Source organism: Oryzias latipes, chromosome 16, assembly GCF_053564925.1.
Source record: "Oryzias latipes strain Hd-rR chromosome 16, Olatipes_Hd-rR_3.1".
Taxonomy (NCBI): Eukaryota; Metazoa; Chordata; class Actinopteri; order Beloniformes; family Adrianichthyidae; genus Oryzias; species Oryzias latipes.
In genome coordinates, this window is record NC_136252.1 from 12,914,534 (window position 1) to 12,931,640 (window position 17,107).

The window sequence follows — 17,107 nt, forward strand, 5'->3', positions numbered from 1 at the left end:
CGATGGAGGAGAGACTGGTCGATCCCGGAATAAAGGGAGTTACAATAGTCCAGTCTGGAAAAGATGAATGCATGAACAACCCTTTCCAGGGTGTCATTTGGGAGATATGGCTTCACTTTACTGATTAATCTCAGATGATAAAAGCTGGACTGGACCACTGCACTAACTTGTTTGTCAAATTTAAAACGACAATCTAAAATGACTCCAAGATTCCTGATAAAAGACTGGTTAGAGTCTAATGACCCAATGGCACTGCTGCATCCTGTCAGGAGGTCCGTTTTCCCAAACCGAAGGACCTCGGTTTTACTTTCATTTAAGCAAAGGAAATGTATGTTCATCCAGGCTTTGACCTCCTCTAAACACCTTTGTAAGTTCTCTACACACTGGACTCCCCCAGATTTTAAGGGTAGATAAATCTGGATACCATCTGCATAACAGTGATAAGACACATGATGTTTTTCAAAGATGGAGCTCAGTGGAAGCAGGTATAAAGAAAATAAAATAAATAAAAAATTTAGCCTTGTGGATGAGAAAGGTCCCAGTTGGACAGAAAAACTCCTGTTGAATAAATAGGACTTAAACCATTGAAGCACTGTACCTTTCACACCAACAGAGTGTTCTAATCGTAAGAGTAAAATATCATGATTCACTGTATCAAAAGCAGCGGTAAGGTCAAGAAGGATTAAAACAGCAGAAACTCCAGGTCGATAACAGGCATAAGATCAACAGAGGAGAGACAGGGTAGTCGGACACAACCTATGTTTGAGTTCCTACCCTAATCCCCAACTACTCAAAAACTATATAGTGCATCACTATGCAGTGCCCTGAATATGAAAAGCAATGACGTCATAGTAGTTTCCCCCCCTTGTTGTGTTGTAAACTGAGGAACTTGTGGATTGCCGGATGTCATTTGAAAGCATAAAATTTTTCTTTGAAAAAAGGGTTCCTATAACAGAACAAAAGGAAAGTAGTTGTAAGACGTTGAATTAGTTTTGAATTGGTTAATTAGCAATAATAAAAAAGATGATTACTATCTGTTACAAACTCATAGCCCTATAATATTTTCAGAGATCTCAGACATTAAGATGAAGCACTCTTGGAAAATCTACCTCCAAAGTGAGCCAAAGATTGAAAATATCAGTGTTAATAAGAAGTGCATGTGCTCTCAGGGAGAGGCTGGATTTGTTGAGCTGATAGAAACTGAACCTTCTGTTAAAAAGATTGTTATGTGGAATACAAAGAGGATCTCCTCCTATAGCTCGGGTATCCAAAGTTTTTGCAAAGAGTGTCAGATTTGGTAAGGTGAAAATGTTCGAAGACCAGCCAATCGGCCTGCACTCTTTAAACTATTTAAATATCATCAAATGCAAATTAACTATTTAATTAACATTTCATGGCAATATCATACTTTTGTATTTCTTCACATAGAAAATATCACATTGTGAATGTTTGGTGATAACTCATGATGTAAAAGTAGCATAACTGGCCTGCACAAAACACTGACAGCAGGAAAAACAGATTGTAAAAAAGTTACACAAATATGGAAATTCGGCAATATAACAGCATCATGTCATCAACACAAAAGTGATCCTTACTGTTTGACAGGTTATTACACACATTGAGATCTGATGAAAAATTGGTTTTAAAACAGAATCCTGCAGCAATCAAAGCCTCAAGAGAGGAAATCCATTCGTACACACTGATCAATATGACAAGTATTCAAACTGCTACCAGTCTGGGAAGAATCAAACTAAGAGTAAATCAATATCAAGTGGCTTAGACAAGTTAATTAAAAAATGCCGCACATTTAAAAAAAAGAAATATTACCTGGATATTATTACTTAAAGTCTTTCAAAATGGCAGTTCCATTACTATAATTCTTTCTGAAATCAGACTGAAAGATAAAAAAAAATATTTAAAAATTCCACACAATTCATAAATGAGCATATAGTTATTTCACCTCTCTTTAACAATGTAACTAATGAGTAATGATGGCCAACTGAACAGAGGGTGCAATGGAGAGGGAGCAGCTTGTTTCTTTTAATGAGTCTCATAAACAGAGAAACTGTTAAAACAGTCAGTTCTCAGTGGAATTTACCAGACTTCAGTCTCTTTCGTCTGCAACCTGAAGCAGATGGATGGTTAAAACTGTCAAACAGCAGACAGACGGATCTGTCTGGACTTCTTTCATGCTGTCCATAGTTATACAATGACTGGATTTTTCATTTTTATTGTGAGGGAAGTCATAGTTTAACTTGTCTTACAGAGGATTTGGAAAGACTAAACTTAACTGACTATATCTTAACAATTATGAGGGCCTTATGCAGGATAGGAATGAGTAAAGATATAGAAGACATTGGCTGCATGGTGGTGTAGTGGTTTGCACTCTTGCTTCACAGCAAGTGAGGCCCTGGTTTCAAATCCCAGCTGGGACCTTTTTTGTGTGGAGTTTGCAGGTCCTTTCCATGCTTGCGTGGGTTTTCTCAGGTAACTCTGGCTTCCTCCCAAGACATGAATTGTAGGTCAGTTGATGACTAAAAGGTACCTAGGTTTGGGTGTAAGTGCATGTGTGCTTGTATGTCTCTGTGTAGCTCTGGAAATGACTGGCAAACCATGAAGGTTCCCCTTTAACAACCCCCCAAAAAGGGAATAAGCAGGTATGGGAAAACTGATCGATGAACAGAAGACATAGAAAACTCGTTCAGAAGTGTTAGGAGAGAAATGATTGGCCTGGTCTTCCAGAACATAAAAAAACAAAAACAAATTTTATGCTCGCCATATTCTATTCACAATTTAACTCAAATCTTTTCTTTCTTAGTAAGTTACTTGCGATAAGCAAGAATGATAAGTATGACTGTGGTGCAGAGGTAGAGCGTTCGACCTGTATCGGAGGACCGCAGGTTAAAAATCCACCTTGCCTGCTCATGTGTACAGTGCTTTCCAAAATATTATGCAAACAATGCATTTAAATGTTTTTATTTAAAAAAAAGCTTTATCTTTAGGAGGCTTGTTCATTTAACATCTATTATATACTCTAAGGGTTAGTGATTTGAAAATTTTACTGACTGCCATTTGCATTGAGTATTTAAAAAAATCACAGAAAAATATAATTTGCTTAATAATTCAGAGCACACTGTAGAAGTGTCCTCGAGTGCATTGATGGACAGACTGTGACTGTAAAGAACTCTGGGCCTTACACAAAGTAGAAAGGCGTTACATAAGTATACGTCATTTGCCATATTTAAGCAACTATGCAAACGGCGATTGTATAAAAAAGAACTTGATCAATTCTATTAGGCTTGATATCATTAGAAAGTTTTCCTGGTGCATTTAGTAATTTATAGAGACATTTTTTGTTTAGTGTGAGTTCTAACATTTTCTTTATAGAAAAGAAACCACATTTCACTCAAATCCATCAAAACAATGGAGGCACTTCTGGCCAGTTTTTCAGCTCATGATGAGTTTCCTGTTTTAATGCACCTTTAATATACTGCATTTTCCACACTATAGGAAAATTAATTCCTATTAATTACTATTAACTGCTTTTTACACTCAATTTTTTGAAAAAACATTAAGGCTTCTAAGTGTGCCGTATATTGTGGAAAATACAGTCTGCCTGACACATGGCTCTATTTGTAAGCGGAACGTCTACTTATCACTGATCAGGACAAATGGGGTGAAAAGACCGGACGGGGGGCAAAAAAAGCTGCTGGAGTGCATTGCACCTACAATTGTTTTCTCTAGTTTTGTGCTAAGCTCTGCAAACATCAGGTGAGGTGAGTTATCACAAGAGGATTTTGTCTGCAGTTTGATGACACAAAACACTCAAATGGTTGCACTTTTCAGCAGAAACATCAACAGTATGACAGCCTGATTCATTGCTGTCATTTTTGTCTGCTGCTTTGTTGACTCATAACAGGCCCAGCTGTAGCATTCTATCAATGAGACAGGCCTATATAGAAATCCTAAAGTGCCGCTGATATAAAGCTTTCAGTCACGTTTCAGAGTTTAATGGGCGGATTTAGGAAAGTTGTTTTCAGATTTTTATTTTGGAGCTACATGTCTAACCTAAAAGTGATTAAAGAAAAAAGGAATTCAACAATTAACTTTTTTGATGCCAGCATTTACTGTAACCTCTTAGCTGATATTTTAGACATTTTGGGATGTCTGCTGACATATCTAATCTTATAGAAGTGTGTTTACAGTTAGCTCATTATTATTCCTCGATGCATAATTTTTTCTGCTTTCCTAGCCTTTTTTCTTTTTCTTTAAAAGAGACAATGTTTAGTTTGTTGGCTGGGAGTTCTGTTGTTTTGTAAAGTAGCATTGACGCATGCATGAGTTTAGTTTTCAGTGTTTTTACATACTTGAACTATCGCTTAGAGTTTCTTATGATTGGGTAGGAATGCTTACAATAGCCTTTAAGATGATTTTCTTCCTGTCATGTAGGCATTCTTGATGATAGGGTTAGACTTGGGAAAGTTGTTAAAAAAAATTAATCACCTCAGGACACCCTCCTGTTCATGGGCCACTCATGAAGAAGGTATAGTAGCACAAAAGGTTGTGTCTGAGACAAAGAGATTAAAACATTAAGCACGCTGAATATAAAGTCACTGAACACATTGAATACTGAAAACGTGTAATGCAGTCTTCTTGCAAAAAAAACAAAATGAACCTTAACCCGCTGATGTTGCATCATGCACTCAAATGTGTGTTAGGAAAGAAAAAAAAACACAAAATGTATATCCTCTTTATCTTATATTGATGGATTACTCTTCTCCACATTCTGTTTTGTAATGTTTTAAATGTAAAGCTCTGAAGAAAATAAGCCAAGTGAGATTTTCTGTTGCCTGCAGTCAGCATTCTCTTGCATGGCCTTTGATCATCAAGACACAAATCTACAGCCTCATTAGCATGTCCTTGGTTGTTCTCCACTTACACTTCTGGAACAGGTTTGGATCTATGAGGCAACTTTAAGTAGATGCCTTCACTTTCAGGATATTGCACTTGCAGAGATGCACAGCTCTAACGTGTACCACTTTTTTATGTGTTCCTCATTTAGTCCGAACAGAATTGAAAAAACTCAGTGATTCGGAAACAAACCCACAAAGTTCAGTTTTTGATTTTCTATTTTATATCTAGTTAGGAGAACATGCAGGTTGTGAGCAAATGAAGAAGAAAGTGACTAATTGTAACGAAGACGTGGAGGCATTGGGATCCATCTGCAACCGTTTTTATGAGCAATATTAATCAGGGTTCAAGATAATGATCAACGAGCTAAATAGTAAGATGACAAACTAGGTGAGACAGCGAAGCCAAGACAGGCAAAGGAGACAAATACGCAACGGGATAAACAGTGATGGACCGCTCAGACTGGTAGCAATGGCCAAACAAGACTTCACACCGAGCAAAGCTCTGTGCCAGATTAAATACACTGGCGGTGATTACAAAATGCAGAACAGCTGAGGTGAAAGGTCCAAGAATAGTGGCAGATGGGAGATGTAGTGCATCTTGAGTCCTGACACTAATTCTTGTTTGTTTGCATTTTATGCCTTTTGTATTCATGGAAAACAAACTGGACATTTTTTTTAACCTTTGTGCTATCTTGTGGGGTCCAGATGACCCCACCCTTACATTGACGTGTTATCCCTGCCATGACAAAGGTGGAGAGGGTTTCATGTAATCCATGGACACCAGTGAAGCGTCCAGCTGACCCCACTCCCAACGTGCCTTAAGGCACGTTGGGAGTGGGGTCAGCTGGACCCCACAAGATAGCACAAGTGTTAAATAATGTTTTACTGTTTTGATTTTGTGTTATTAAAAAATAAATCTAAACTCAATTTTATTAACACATTCATTCTTGTGTTTTAACAGAACCCAAAAGAATAGAATTTTCATTTATGTTGTCTGTTTTGTGAACTTTCCTTCTTTTGTCTCCTCTCTGTCTGTGAGTAGAACAGTTTGTGTGCCGCTCAGAAGCCGTTGCAGACGTCGTGATCCTGGTTGACGGATCGTGGAGCATTGGCCGGGTCAACTTCCGGCTGGTCCGTATGTTTTTGGAAAATTTGGTCGATGCCTTTGATGTTGGCATTGATAAGACAAGAATAGGTGAGCCCCAGCTGCTTTCCCTTTCAAACAGAACACACTGTAGGATCACTATGGTTATCAGATGTATCCTTGAGACATTGCTCCTGTCCACAAACTGTGTCTGGACAGTTTTTATGCAAAAAAATAAAGAAAATAAAAATGTTTATGTATATGTTCCCTTTTCAGGCCTGGCACAGTATAGTGGGGATCCCAGGATAGAGTGGCACCTAAATACATACCACACTAAGGATGCGGTCATTGATGCCATCAAAAACATGCCCTACAAGGGTGGAAACACCCTTACAGGTTGTGAAAATAGGTTATATTTTGTCTTGTCATAAGTTACTCTGAGAGTTTAGTTTTTATTCAGTATGTTTTGTAAAAAAGGCTTTTTTTTTGTGATATCAATATATATATTTTTTTACTTTTATTGCTTTTCAATGTCCTCTTTTCTGTGTATCGTCCCTCTTAATCTTCCTCTGTCTGCCCTTCCAATGCTTGCCACAGGACTTGCACTGACTTTTATCTTGGAGAATTGTTTCAAGCCTGAATTTGGCGCTCGGGAAGACGTACCAAAGATTGGGATCCTCATCACAGATGGGAAGTCCCAGGACAATGTCATTCCACCAGCAGAGAGACTGCAGGAGGCTGGAGTGGAGCTGTTTGCTATTGGTGAGGGCACGCTAATCCCCATCTCGGTCACCTTGCACTAGACTCAGTGCACTGATGTATTTTGCTTGTGTATTTGTTGCTGATTCCTGATTCATGTGGTGTGTTTTTCAGTCAACAGTTAGCCTTCATGATTATCTTTGCAGGTGTGAAGAATGCGGATGAAAATGAACTGCGCTCCATCGCTTCAGAACCAGACGCCACTCATGTCTACAATGTGGCTGACTTCAACATTATGAGCTCAATAGTGGAGGGACTCACTAAAGTCGTGTGTGAACAAGTCGAGCAGCAAGAAAAAGACATCAAGCTGAGTAAGGAAACGAAAGAGATGAAACAGGAAACCTCATATACCTCTGAATGGAATTTCTGTGTGCTCTCATGAAAGTTGTCCACACTGCAAATCCATTTATTTTAAATGAAAAAGACAAAACACATCTGAATTTAGTAGACAGTGCAATGAATGGTGCACATTCTAATGAGTTTAACTGTTTTGATTAAGGAAAACCACAATAATAAAGCTGTTTAGTTTATTGCTCTTTACACTTTATGTATTTCAATACAAATGTAAAGTTTTTGTTTCAATTTGTAAAATTAATGTGAAAATATCTGTTCAAAATGGAAGTTTCATGGAAAAACTTTTCCCGTTTTTTTCTTAACCCTAATCTCGAGCACATATTCATTACCGGGAGCATAAAAATGCAAGATGGAAAATCAATAAAGAAAAGTTGGCTTTGAAGAGGTGCAATAACTCCAGTTTAATGTCTGATCATATTTGCTCGGGTCTTGAATGCGGAACTGTTCCTTTCTTGGAGTTGGGGTGAAGGATGGGATCCGTTCCGTCTGCATAACTTTCTCTTGTCCTTTTTTCATCTTAGAAGTGCTCCCAAACAAAACGGGAACGCCCCTAAACTTGGTGACATCGGACGTCACCGCCCACAGCTTTCGGGCGTCGTGGAGTCCTGCGCCTGGAAATGTTCACAGATATCGTGTGGTTTATGCTCCAGCTCAAGGAGGAGAGCCACAAGAGGTAAACGCTGGGAAAACAGAAACATGCAAAAATAAAATATATATTTCTTCCTTTGATGGAACAGGAAATACAAACCTTTGGATGAATAAGTTAATAATGATTAACAGTGATGAAAGTCTTCCGGGAATTCCCGGAAATCCGGGTTTTTGAGCAAACCGAACGTACTTTCCGGGAAATAAAGACCTGATCTCTACGGACAAATCGCTTTCCGGATTAAAAAATGGTGTGAAATCAGCTAATTTTAGCTTTATTTTCTATATTTCTCCGCAGATCGCTTCCTCTATGGTCGTGGCCATCTCTCGTCTTCCCGGCCTAATTGACCAATGACGGGACGTTTTAGTTGCTTTCGGATGCGTCGACGGGTCTGATTGGCTCTGTCTGCACCACGTGGTTAGCGTGACTCGCTTCCCTAGAGACCAAAACTGGCGGACCCACGCTAAACTTTCACAAACACATCTGAAGAGTTTGCGATCAAATTTGTGTTAAAATAATGGCAGGCATCGTCATTATTGAGCGTGGTCACGACCTCAGTTGTGAGAAGACGATAAAAAACAAATTGAAGTGGTCTTGGCTGGAAAAAAAAGATTTTTAAGGTAGTGTAGGTCAAATACTTTTTTGTGTAAAATAATCTCAAAACCACATTTTGAAATAATTTCAATTTTAGTTTTGAGTTTCAGTTTTTATTTTGAATACATTTCTTTATCTAATTTATTTGTATTTCCTAATTACCATGATTTAGTTCAGTATAGTTGACATTAATTATAAGTATTTGATGGTTTGGACCCGCACTCCCTTAAAAAATAATGTTTACAATGTTTAGTTTAGTTTGTATGTTTGTTTTGATATTTCCCAGATTACTTAGTATTGGTGTTAAAGAATTGATGTATTATGTTATAGAATTATAGTTTAAAGCAGATCCCATATTTTGATGTAATTATAGTTTGAGAAAACAGTGCAAGTGGATGTTGTACATCAGTCATTTCTAAAGCAGAAATAATGTATAAATAACTGAGGTATTTTCATAGAATATCATAGTTAGTGGTGTTCTTTTTGCCATTTAGGGCTTTGATGTTACTATATTTTAGCAATTGTATGTTTTGCAGCTTTAAGGAAAAGCGTAGATTGTAGGATTGTGTTACTTTGAGCAATTTTCCAAATTCTTTTTTGGGACCAGCAAGTCCTTAATGGAGAGTCAAACTAGGGGTTTGAATGACAAATCATGATGCTCCAATTAGTCTTAGTTTCTTGATAAAGAAGTGAATAACTAGCTGCCAGAATGCATCTAAGACCACGTATTTTTCCAAAATTTCGCTCTGTGCCCGCCATATCGCTCAAAGAAAAGTTCAGGGAATTTTTCCTTAACCAACTTTCATCACTGGATTAAAAAACAAACAAAAAAAAACCCGTTGGTTTGGTAAGGTTGTTATTATTGCTATTATATTATAATAGATTGTATAATATTATTAATACCTGCTCAATTGCAATTAAAGCATCAGTTAGCAGGGGGACATGTTCATGAGATTATGTGTTTAGGCCTTTACAGTTTTTGACTTTTTATCAAAACTGTCAACCTTCTGTATCAGAACATTTTTTTAGATTGTGATAAAAAAGAAAATTGTTTGATCCCATTTTTTGATTTTGGCGTCTTTTCTCTCTAATCTCTTTTCTTTTCCCTCTAATCTGATTTACTCTCTTACTTATTACATTTCTGTTATTTTTGTACATTTTTTTAGTTGCACGTTTTTTAAAAATGTTCCACTTCCAACATATCCTCCACCCCAGACTGTAGTGGCTGGCAGTGAGACGTCGGTGGTGTTACAGCATCTCCGCTCCTCCACCGAGTACCAGCTTGCTGTGTTTGCTGTGTACTCAAACACGGCGAGCGAAGCTCTGAGAGGATTGGAAAAGACCCGTAAGTGCAGAAGTGTTCTTGTCTCTTCCACCTGAAGGCTTGATTTACGCATTAAGAGAACTGAAAAGAATAGCTTCAACTTTTTATTTCTGAACATGAAATAAACATTGTTAGAGAGATGTCTAACTCTAATGTATCCTTGAAATATGTTTGTAAATCTGCATTGTGCGTCTGTCTGTGTAGTCGCCCTACCGTCGGTCACCGGCCTTCAGCTGTTTGATGTGACTCACAGCACCATAGAAGTTGGGTGGGACAGCATTGACGGAGTCACGGGTTACATGCTGCTTTATGCTCCTATTGCAGCTGACGTAGGCTTGGATGAGAAGGAGGTATTTCCATGCAATATTTCAGTGGTCATATTCTAAAGTCAGTAAAGTCAGACTGCAAATGTTCCCTTTTTGCTTTAAGATCAAGGTGTCGGATGCTGTGACAATGCTGGAGTTGGACGGGCTGATCCCCGACACGGAATACGTTGTCACTGTCTATGCCATGTATGGAGATGAGGCCAGTGAGCCCGCAACAGCCCAGGGAACCACATGTAAGCAACTTTAATTCAGAATAAAAAATTAGATTTGAACGACTTTACTCTTAAAATAAATGTCAAAGCTCGATGAAAATGTAAAACATACATCACGATCCACTTGTCACGACCTTCAGCGCCACTGAAACCTCCCAGGAACCTCCAGTTTGCTGACATCACTCACAACTCTGCCCACATCAGCTGGGACCCGGCACCCAGCGGAGTCAGGGGCTACCGCATTATTCTGGTCAAAACAGAAGGACTAACCACAAATGAAGTCAGTACAACAACAAGTTTTGAATAATTTTTATTTTCCCCTTTAAGGTATATTTGCTGAAGTGAAAGGACATCTGAAATGAAGATTAGCAAAAAGAAAAAGTTACATTGACCATAGAAAAACAATATTCAAATGACCTCCAAACTAAACGGTTTTTAGTTATACAATTAGAAACAGAAAAAAAGTGTTTCCTGCTTCTTTTCTATCATATTGTTGTGGGTTCTGCAGGTAGACCTGGGTCCGGTGACCTCGTATGACCTGCAGGAGCTGGCATCTCTCACAGAGTATTCTGTGGCCGTCTTTGCTCTGTACGATGAAGGGCAGTCCATGGCGCTCACCGACAGCTTCACCACCAGTAAAACTATAACCATAACTGTCTTAAACATAAATACACAAATATGTTTATTTGACAAATTTGCTTCACACTTCCAGCCATTTTCTTTACTACCATTTTAGTTTGTTTAAAATTAATATATGTTTACTCCTGAGGTGAATCTGTAATCTAATGTGCTAGAATTGTTGTTTTTATCAATATTACTATGTAATAATCTCAAATTTCTGTTTAGTGATAGTTACGTTTTTGATAGTTAATACTGTAAACCGATGTATTTTCCAGTTTTCTTGTTGATTATAAGGATTTTGAAGTCCTAAATTCAGAACTGTTAACATTCAGATATATTTCATTTTCAATATAAACAGAATGTTATTTTATGGATTATTCAAGGGTCAAAGGTAACTAGAAAATCTAAAGATTCTTTTGACAAACTGAAGTACATGTTCATTATAAACAAAACAAATGCATATTCACGAATCACTAAAAGGAAACAGTTCTGAACAGTAAATGCTGTCATATTATAGCAAATTATAGCATTGTGTAGCAAGTTTTTTTTTTTTTTTTTTTTTTACAAATCAGAAACAACTTCTACAAATCAAATTTTTTTCTTCACCGAATCTTCATCATCTACAAAAAAAAACAATTTTTTTATTTTTAAACACAATTTCTTGTAGTGTCATTTTTAATGTGAAAAATAGGTTTTCAGAAAACGGGAAACTAAAAAAGATTGCACCCCAACTTCAGCACCGTTCGGACCGGTCCAAGATAATATTTCCTGACATAAAACCTGAAAAGGTTTGAAAAGGTTTGGGGACCACTATAGTCAGTTAGTCAGTCACAGTATTATTCTCCATAATTCTTAAGGGTTTTATTGTTTCTCAACAGCTGACTGACTTTTCTAAATGAACCTTTTTCTATAGTTTGTAGTTTTGAACTCTTGGTGTCAAGACAGCTTTAAAATGTCAAATTTGCAAAAACACAAAATACTTTCAGATATGTCTTCATAGTCTGTTAGTGTGCTCAAACTTGGATTCAAGACAATTAAATATTTCAACCACCAACTTCCCTGTGAATAATTTTCTTGAAGTTTACCAAAAATCCCAGCATTATCTGAAGACATTTCTTTGAGAGCCCAGTGGTGGTTTTTCCACCTATGTCTCCTTCAGCAGTGGAAGTTTTTGGCAATCCGCCATCCTCATTTGCAGCACAGGATAAAAGCCCGTCACATCAGAACGTGATAGTACTCTGTCACACTAACAGATATTGATCCCAAAAAAATGTTTTTTTCTTTGAACAGTCCAGCATGGTTATGAGTCGATACTAAAAGCTATGTCTGTAGGAGGGCAATAATAATAACAATAAACCATGTTGATTATTTTTCACATCCTAACAATTCTGTTAAATTGTATGCCTTGTATATTTATGAAATCAATGCTAGGTTTTCCTAAAAACACAAATAAAATACATATTTATTAGCTTATGTAAAAATTATGCTGTAAGTATTGAATCACCCATAATAAAAATAACTATAAAAACAGGCTTAGAGAAGTGTTTCCGTGTCTTTCAGCTCCAGTGCCTGGTCCTCTTAATCTGCGCTCCAGTGATGTTCACGCTGACAGCTTCAAGGTCAGCTGGGGTCATTCAGCCGATGACATTGTTCTCTACAGACTCTCCTGGGCTCCCATCACAGGTGCCGACACAAAGGAGGTCAGTGCAGCTGACAGATGTTAGAAAACCACGGTCTTACTTCCCCACAGATACAAAAACCGTCAACTTTTGAAAAAAATCCATGTTTTGAAAGCAGAGGAGTCCATTTAGACCTAAACGTGCATGATTTCAGTAATGTTACTAGCAAACTTGGATCCTAAAACCTAAGTAGTCTTTGATGAATGTATCATAGGTTACAAAAAGGTTTACATAAAAAGCCAGTAAGACCCAACTTTAAAGAGCCACTGGTAAAATCCCTGGTTTGGCAGAGTTTGGAAAATATGGAATAAATCCAGAAATGAACAGCTTAGGTGCTCTATTGTTATGATTTTAAGGTGCCAGTAAGCTGCAAATGTGTAGGGTGGGGGCTTGAGCCTGTTTATGCAGTTTTCTCATTGGTCTGAGCAGGGGAAAAAAACACTGGGGGTTTTGAGGGGAACTACATGTGATGAATGAGAGAATGACACATGTATGTGCGTGCACACCCTTGTATAATTTAAACTTTATTTATAAAGAAATGATGCATAGCAAGTGAAATATTCTGATTAAAATTAGCTGAAAAATAAAAAGGTGACAATGGCTCACTGAAGACACGCCCGATTTAGGGCAAACAAATGGTCTCATTGATCAAATGTATGTGGGCTGTAGCTATAGAGCCCATAAAAGAAACAAATGTCACCACATATTCTGGTTATTGAATCTTCTAAAATCCATTTAGAAAATAGATTGCCCTCTGTGGAAGTCGTACTTTTGATGACCTCTTTGCATTTACTCTGTGGTTTGATTTTTTTTTTTACACATGAAAAAAAAAGTATAACTATTAAACTGATGCTTGAAACCAGATATATTCAACAGGAATCTCACTTTTAGCTCAGCAGCTCAACCTATATAGTGATTTATATTACTATTGAGTCCTAAAATTACTGGATTTTATTATTTTCTCTCACATATTTAAATAGTTTCTTGTAAAAAGTACTTTTTTTTATTATTTACAACATTTTCTGCTATAAATTTATGAATGGTAATCATATTTATTGTTTTTGCAACATTCCATCTGTTATGATTTGTGAAATTTGTAAGGTTTGGTTTGGTTTGTAGAACTGGTTCATATTTTAACAACAAAACACAGGATATCAGACTGAAAGAAATCTGAGCTAAAAGAAAAGATATGAAACTTTTTATTTGGTTTGAGTCCAGATCCATTAGTAAAGCTTTTGTTTCCATCCACTATAATAGAGTTTTTTAAATCCAGAAAACCATATTTTAGCCAAAATGCATTGTATTTATTGAACTGTATGGTTTAACTGTATTTAAAAGCAGAACATTGCAAAATAATCTTTTGGGAGTAAAAATCATACTATTGTTGCTTTCTCTCTTCTAGAGAGATTGTACAGATGCAAAGAGAACATATCCAGAGTTTTCTGCATCAGTTTTTTCTCTGTGCTTCAGGTTTTTTTGAGTGGAAGCGAAAACAGATACATCTTGACTGGTCTTAGTCACTCTACTGAGTATGAAGTCATGCTGACCGCAATATTAAAAGATGAAACTGAGAGTGACACCGTCTCTGTCACAGAGACCACATGTAGGTAACAACCCGACTGGATACTTTGGTGAATATATTTTGTTACCCATGTTGGTGAATTTTAAAGGGCCTATATCATGTAAAATTATTTTTTTGAGCTTTTAAGTGTAATGTCAATTCCTCACGAAAAGAAACCCTAAAGCAGTATTTTGATCCCTTCATGCATTTCTGAGTATTCCACTAAAAACTGCTCCCTGAGCACCAGCCCCTCCCAATCTACGAAAACAGTTGGGTTCTCATATTGTGACATCACAAAGTGAGGAACAGCCCCTTCCATGTAGAGTCTGTGCTGCCAGCCCCGCCCTCAGGCTAACACACACACACAGACACACACACACACACACACACACACACACACACACAAACACACTTCCTCCATGGAGCTTTCATATGCACAATATGCACATCCGACTTTACAAAAGTTCAGATGTTGTTTGTTTTTGTGGGCGAAACACAAACACTCTGTCAAGGCCGGCTCTAGGGTGACCTCATGTATATATATGTATGTATGTGTATATATATATATATATATATATATATATATATATATATATATATATATATATATATATATAGTTTACTCTGAAATGATTAGGAAAAGCATGATATAAGCCCTTTAAGATAATTATATGTATCTTTTTGTCATGACCTTTATCACAAGCTATGCATTTTATTAACAAAGACCGTTCCCATACTTCTCTCTAATTGGCTTGCTTTATTGGATTGTTTAGCCAAGGTTGTGTCTGATAATCTGATTTATGTTCTCTGTATTTCCCCAGCGGCCAAGACAACAATTGCTCCCACAACTACAGGTGAAAAGTGCCTTATTGTTACCCTGTAAAACTGCAAAATTTCAGATCACATGTTAAAAAAAACTGCATTCACCTGACCTCAAGGGTGTTCTCGGGGCGTCATAAAAACGCCCCGAAAATGCGTTAAACGTTAAAAAAAAAAAAACACAACTTTTCTATTAGAGGGGGTCTTTAAAAAGTTTCAAGGTTTGTCTTCATGTTGTGAAAATATAGAAGACAGTAGATTATAGCTGGTGTTGTCAAACAGAACTGAATTGTAGCTATCGTAACCACTGTCTTCTGTGTCCCAGCGGTTCGTCATTCTGTCAAAACCTTTTATCTGTCTGAGGAAACCACCCAGAGCCTAACAGCGACATGGGAGCCAGGAGACGTAAACGTGGAGAGCTACAGGATTTCCTATGCCAGCCTTAGCAGTGAGCACGGAGAGGACTTGGTAAGCCCGGGTAGGATCAATTAAGAGCACATGTGCAGATTCAAATGCAGTTCATCGTTTAGTATTTGATTAATGAAGGCCCTTGAAGTGTAGTCTTATATTCTTGAAACAGGTCTTCTTCTCTCAAGCCTATGGATATTGTAGTTCTCAAAACACAATTTTTTTCTGAAGAATTTCATTAATATTTGATACCCCCAGCTACTTGGATGACACAGTCAGAAAACTGATTACACTTTTAGTGGCAGTCCTCTCAGCTTCCGCCTCTCAATTCCTCTCGGCCTCCTCGGAGCCCTTTGGCTCAGTGCCACACACTGACCCTGATAACTAATTTACACTGAACACAGACACACATGGGCATAATCGGCCTCGCCACCCTTCCCCTGCTGTCACTCTCTCTGTTTCTCCCTTGGATCCTCTCTGCAGCTCCAGTTTTTTTTTTCCTCTCACCGTGTTTTAATTTCCCAATCTGTTGACGGGGCCACAGAAAATGGAGAGGCCAGGCTTACCCAGAAGACATTCCATTATCTTTTCAGTAGCCATTTACCTCACTGGGTGCAGAGATGCAGGGTGGCAAAAAAATGAGTAGACAAAAAAAGAAAAAATAAGTGGTACAAGAAACTAATGCTAAACCACATAATAATTTTAAAAAAGTTAGTCCTTTACTGGTTCTTTTGTTCCTCGCTGTCATGTTTGTAAAAGTTTAGAAATTAAAAAGCTGGACTAGGAAGAAAATATCTTTAAATTTGTAGTTTGACAATGTGAGAATCCAATGTGTAATCATATGATTCAAATACTCTCATTTAAAATTCCTTAGCATGTCACAATGCTTCCCATGACCATTTATTCATATCCCTTTACCATATTTTCTTCATAGGGTACATCAGATTATGATCAATGGTCTGTTTTCAAACTTACAGTATGTCATGACAAAGGCAGCGGCTGGACGGCTCGTTTGTTTAGGGGCAGGACTGGCGCAAAGGAAATCAGGGTTCAGTTCCACGGGACAGCGATGAGCTCCATCCAGTGTGGGTCCTTCAGCCCCTTCGCGCATTTACCTTACTATGTACCCGTTGCAAAATGTGTCAATTTTAAAAATCGCCTCCTCCAAGCACTAAAACTTTTTTTCAATAAATCCATGTGGCAAATTTATTATTGTAAATCCAATTAAGAAATTTCATAGTCAATGGAAAAGCAGCTACTGGAAGCTGATTTGCTGTGGTGACCATTGGTGGGATGCACCAAATGGTGAACAACATGTCATGTCTAAGGCCGACAAATTACAAGTGAAGCTCATGAAGCTAAACCAGGGGTGGGCAACCTTCTCCACTCGTGGGCCACAAAGGGATCTAAAATTTCGATGGAAGGGCTGAACCAGGAGCAGATGCTAAGTGTTTGGGTAATCCACCTTATGAGAGACAGAAATAACATGGAAACCGGACAAAAACTTGCTTTAATTTTGATTGAAAATGAATATATATATTTTCAAACCGAACATTTTTGAGTTTTTATTTCAGAACTTGTTTAAAATCTGAGAGTTCAAAACTTCATGGAGGAAATCATCCATGATCTTAGAATGAAAACAAAGATCTGATCGCCATCAAAGATTTCTGTAGATACGAAGAACTGTGCGTTTCTGTACAGCAGACACGAGACAGAGGAGATTGAAAAGTAGCATAGACGCAAGAAAAAAAATCAGTGAGACGGCAAACGATGAGCAGCGATGAAGAAAGGGAAGACTGTCTTCTCA

The 17,107-nt window shown here is 37.6% G+C and overlaps 1 protein-coding gene across 2 annotated transcripts in view; it reads left to right on the forward strand.

The window, feature by feature from the left end:
• col14a1a (collagen, type XIV, alpha 1a) overlaps positions 1-17,107 on the forward strand; it is a 173,775-nt gene that overhangs the window by 67,186 nt on the left and 89,482 nt on the right. For both annotated transcript variants that reach the window (XM_078933438.1, XM_078933439.1), the window contains exons 6-19: positions 5,956-6,108; positions 6,274-6,393; positions 6,595-6,759; positions 6,903-7,067; positions 7,632-7,783; positions 9,566-9,695; positions 9,879-10,024; positions 10,104-10,233; positions 10,353-10,492; positions 10,721-10,847; positions 12,394-12,533; positions 13,983-14,115; positions 14,895-14,927; positions 15,218-15,360. In XM_078933438.1, the coding sequence (XP_078789564.1) occupies positions 5,956-6,108; positions 6,274-6,393; positions 6,595-6,759; positions 6,903-7,067; positions 7,632-7,783; positions 9,566-9,695; positions 9,879-10,024; positions 10,104-10,233; positions 10,353-10,492; positions 10,721-10,847; positions 12,394-12,533; positions 13,983-14,115; positions 14,895-14,927; positions 15,218-15,360 (1,877 nt within the window). The remainder of the gene's footprint in view (positions 1-5,955; positions 6,109-6,273; positions 6,394-6,594; positions 6,760-6,902; positions 7,068-7,631; positions 7,784-9,565; positions 9,696-9,878; positions 10,025-10,103; positions 10,234-10,352; positions 10,493-10,720; positions 10,848-12,393; positions 12,534-13,982; positions 14,116-14,894; positions 14,928-15,217; positions 15,361-17,107) is intronic.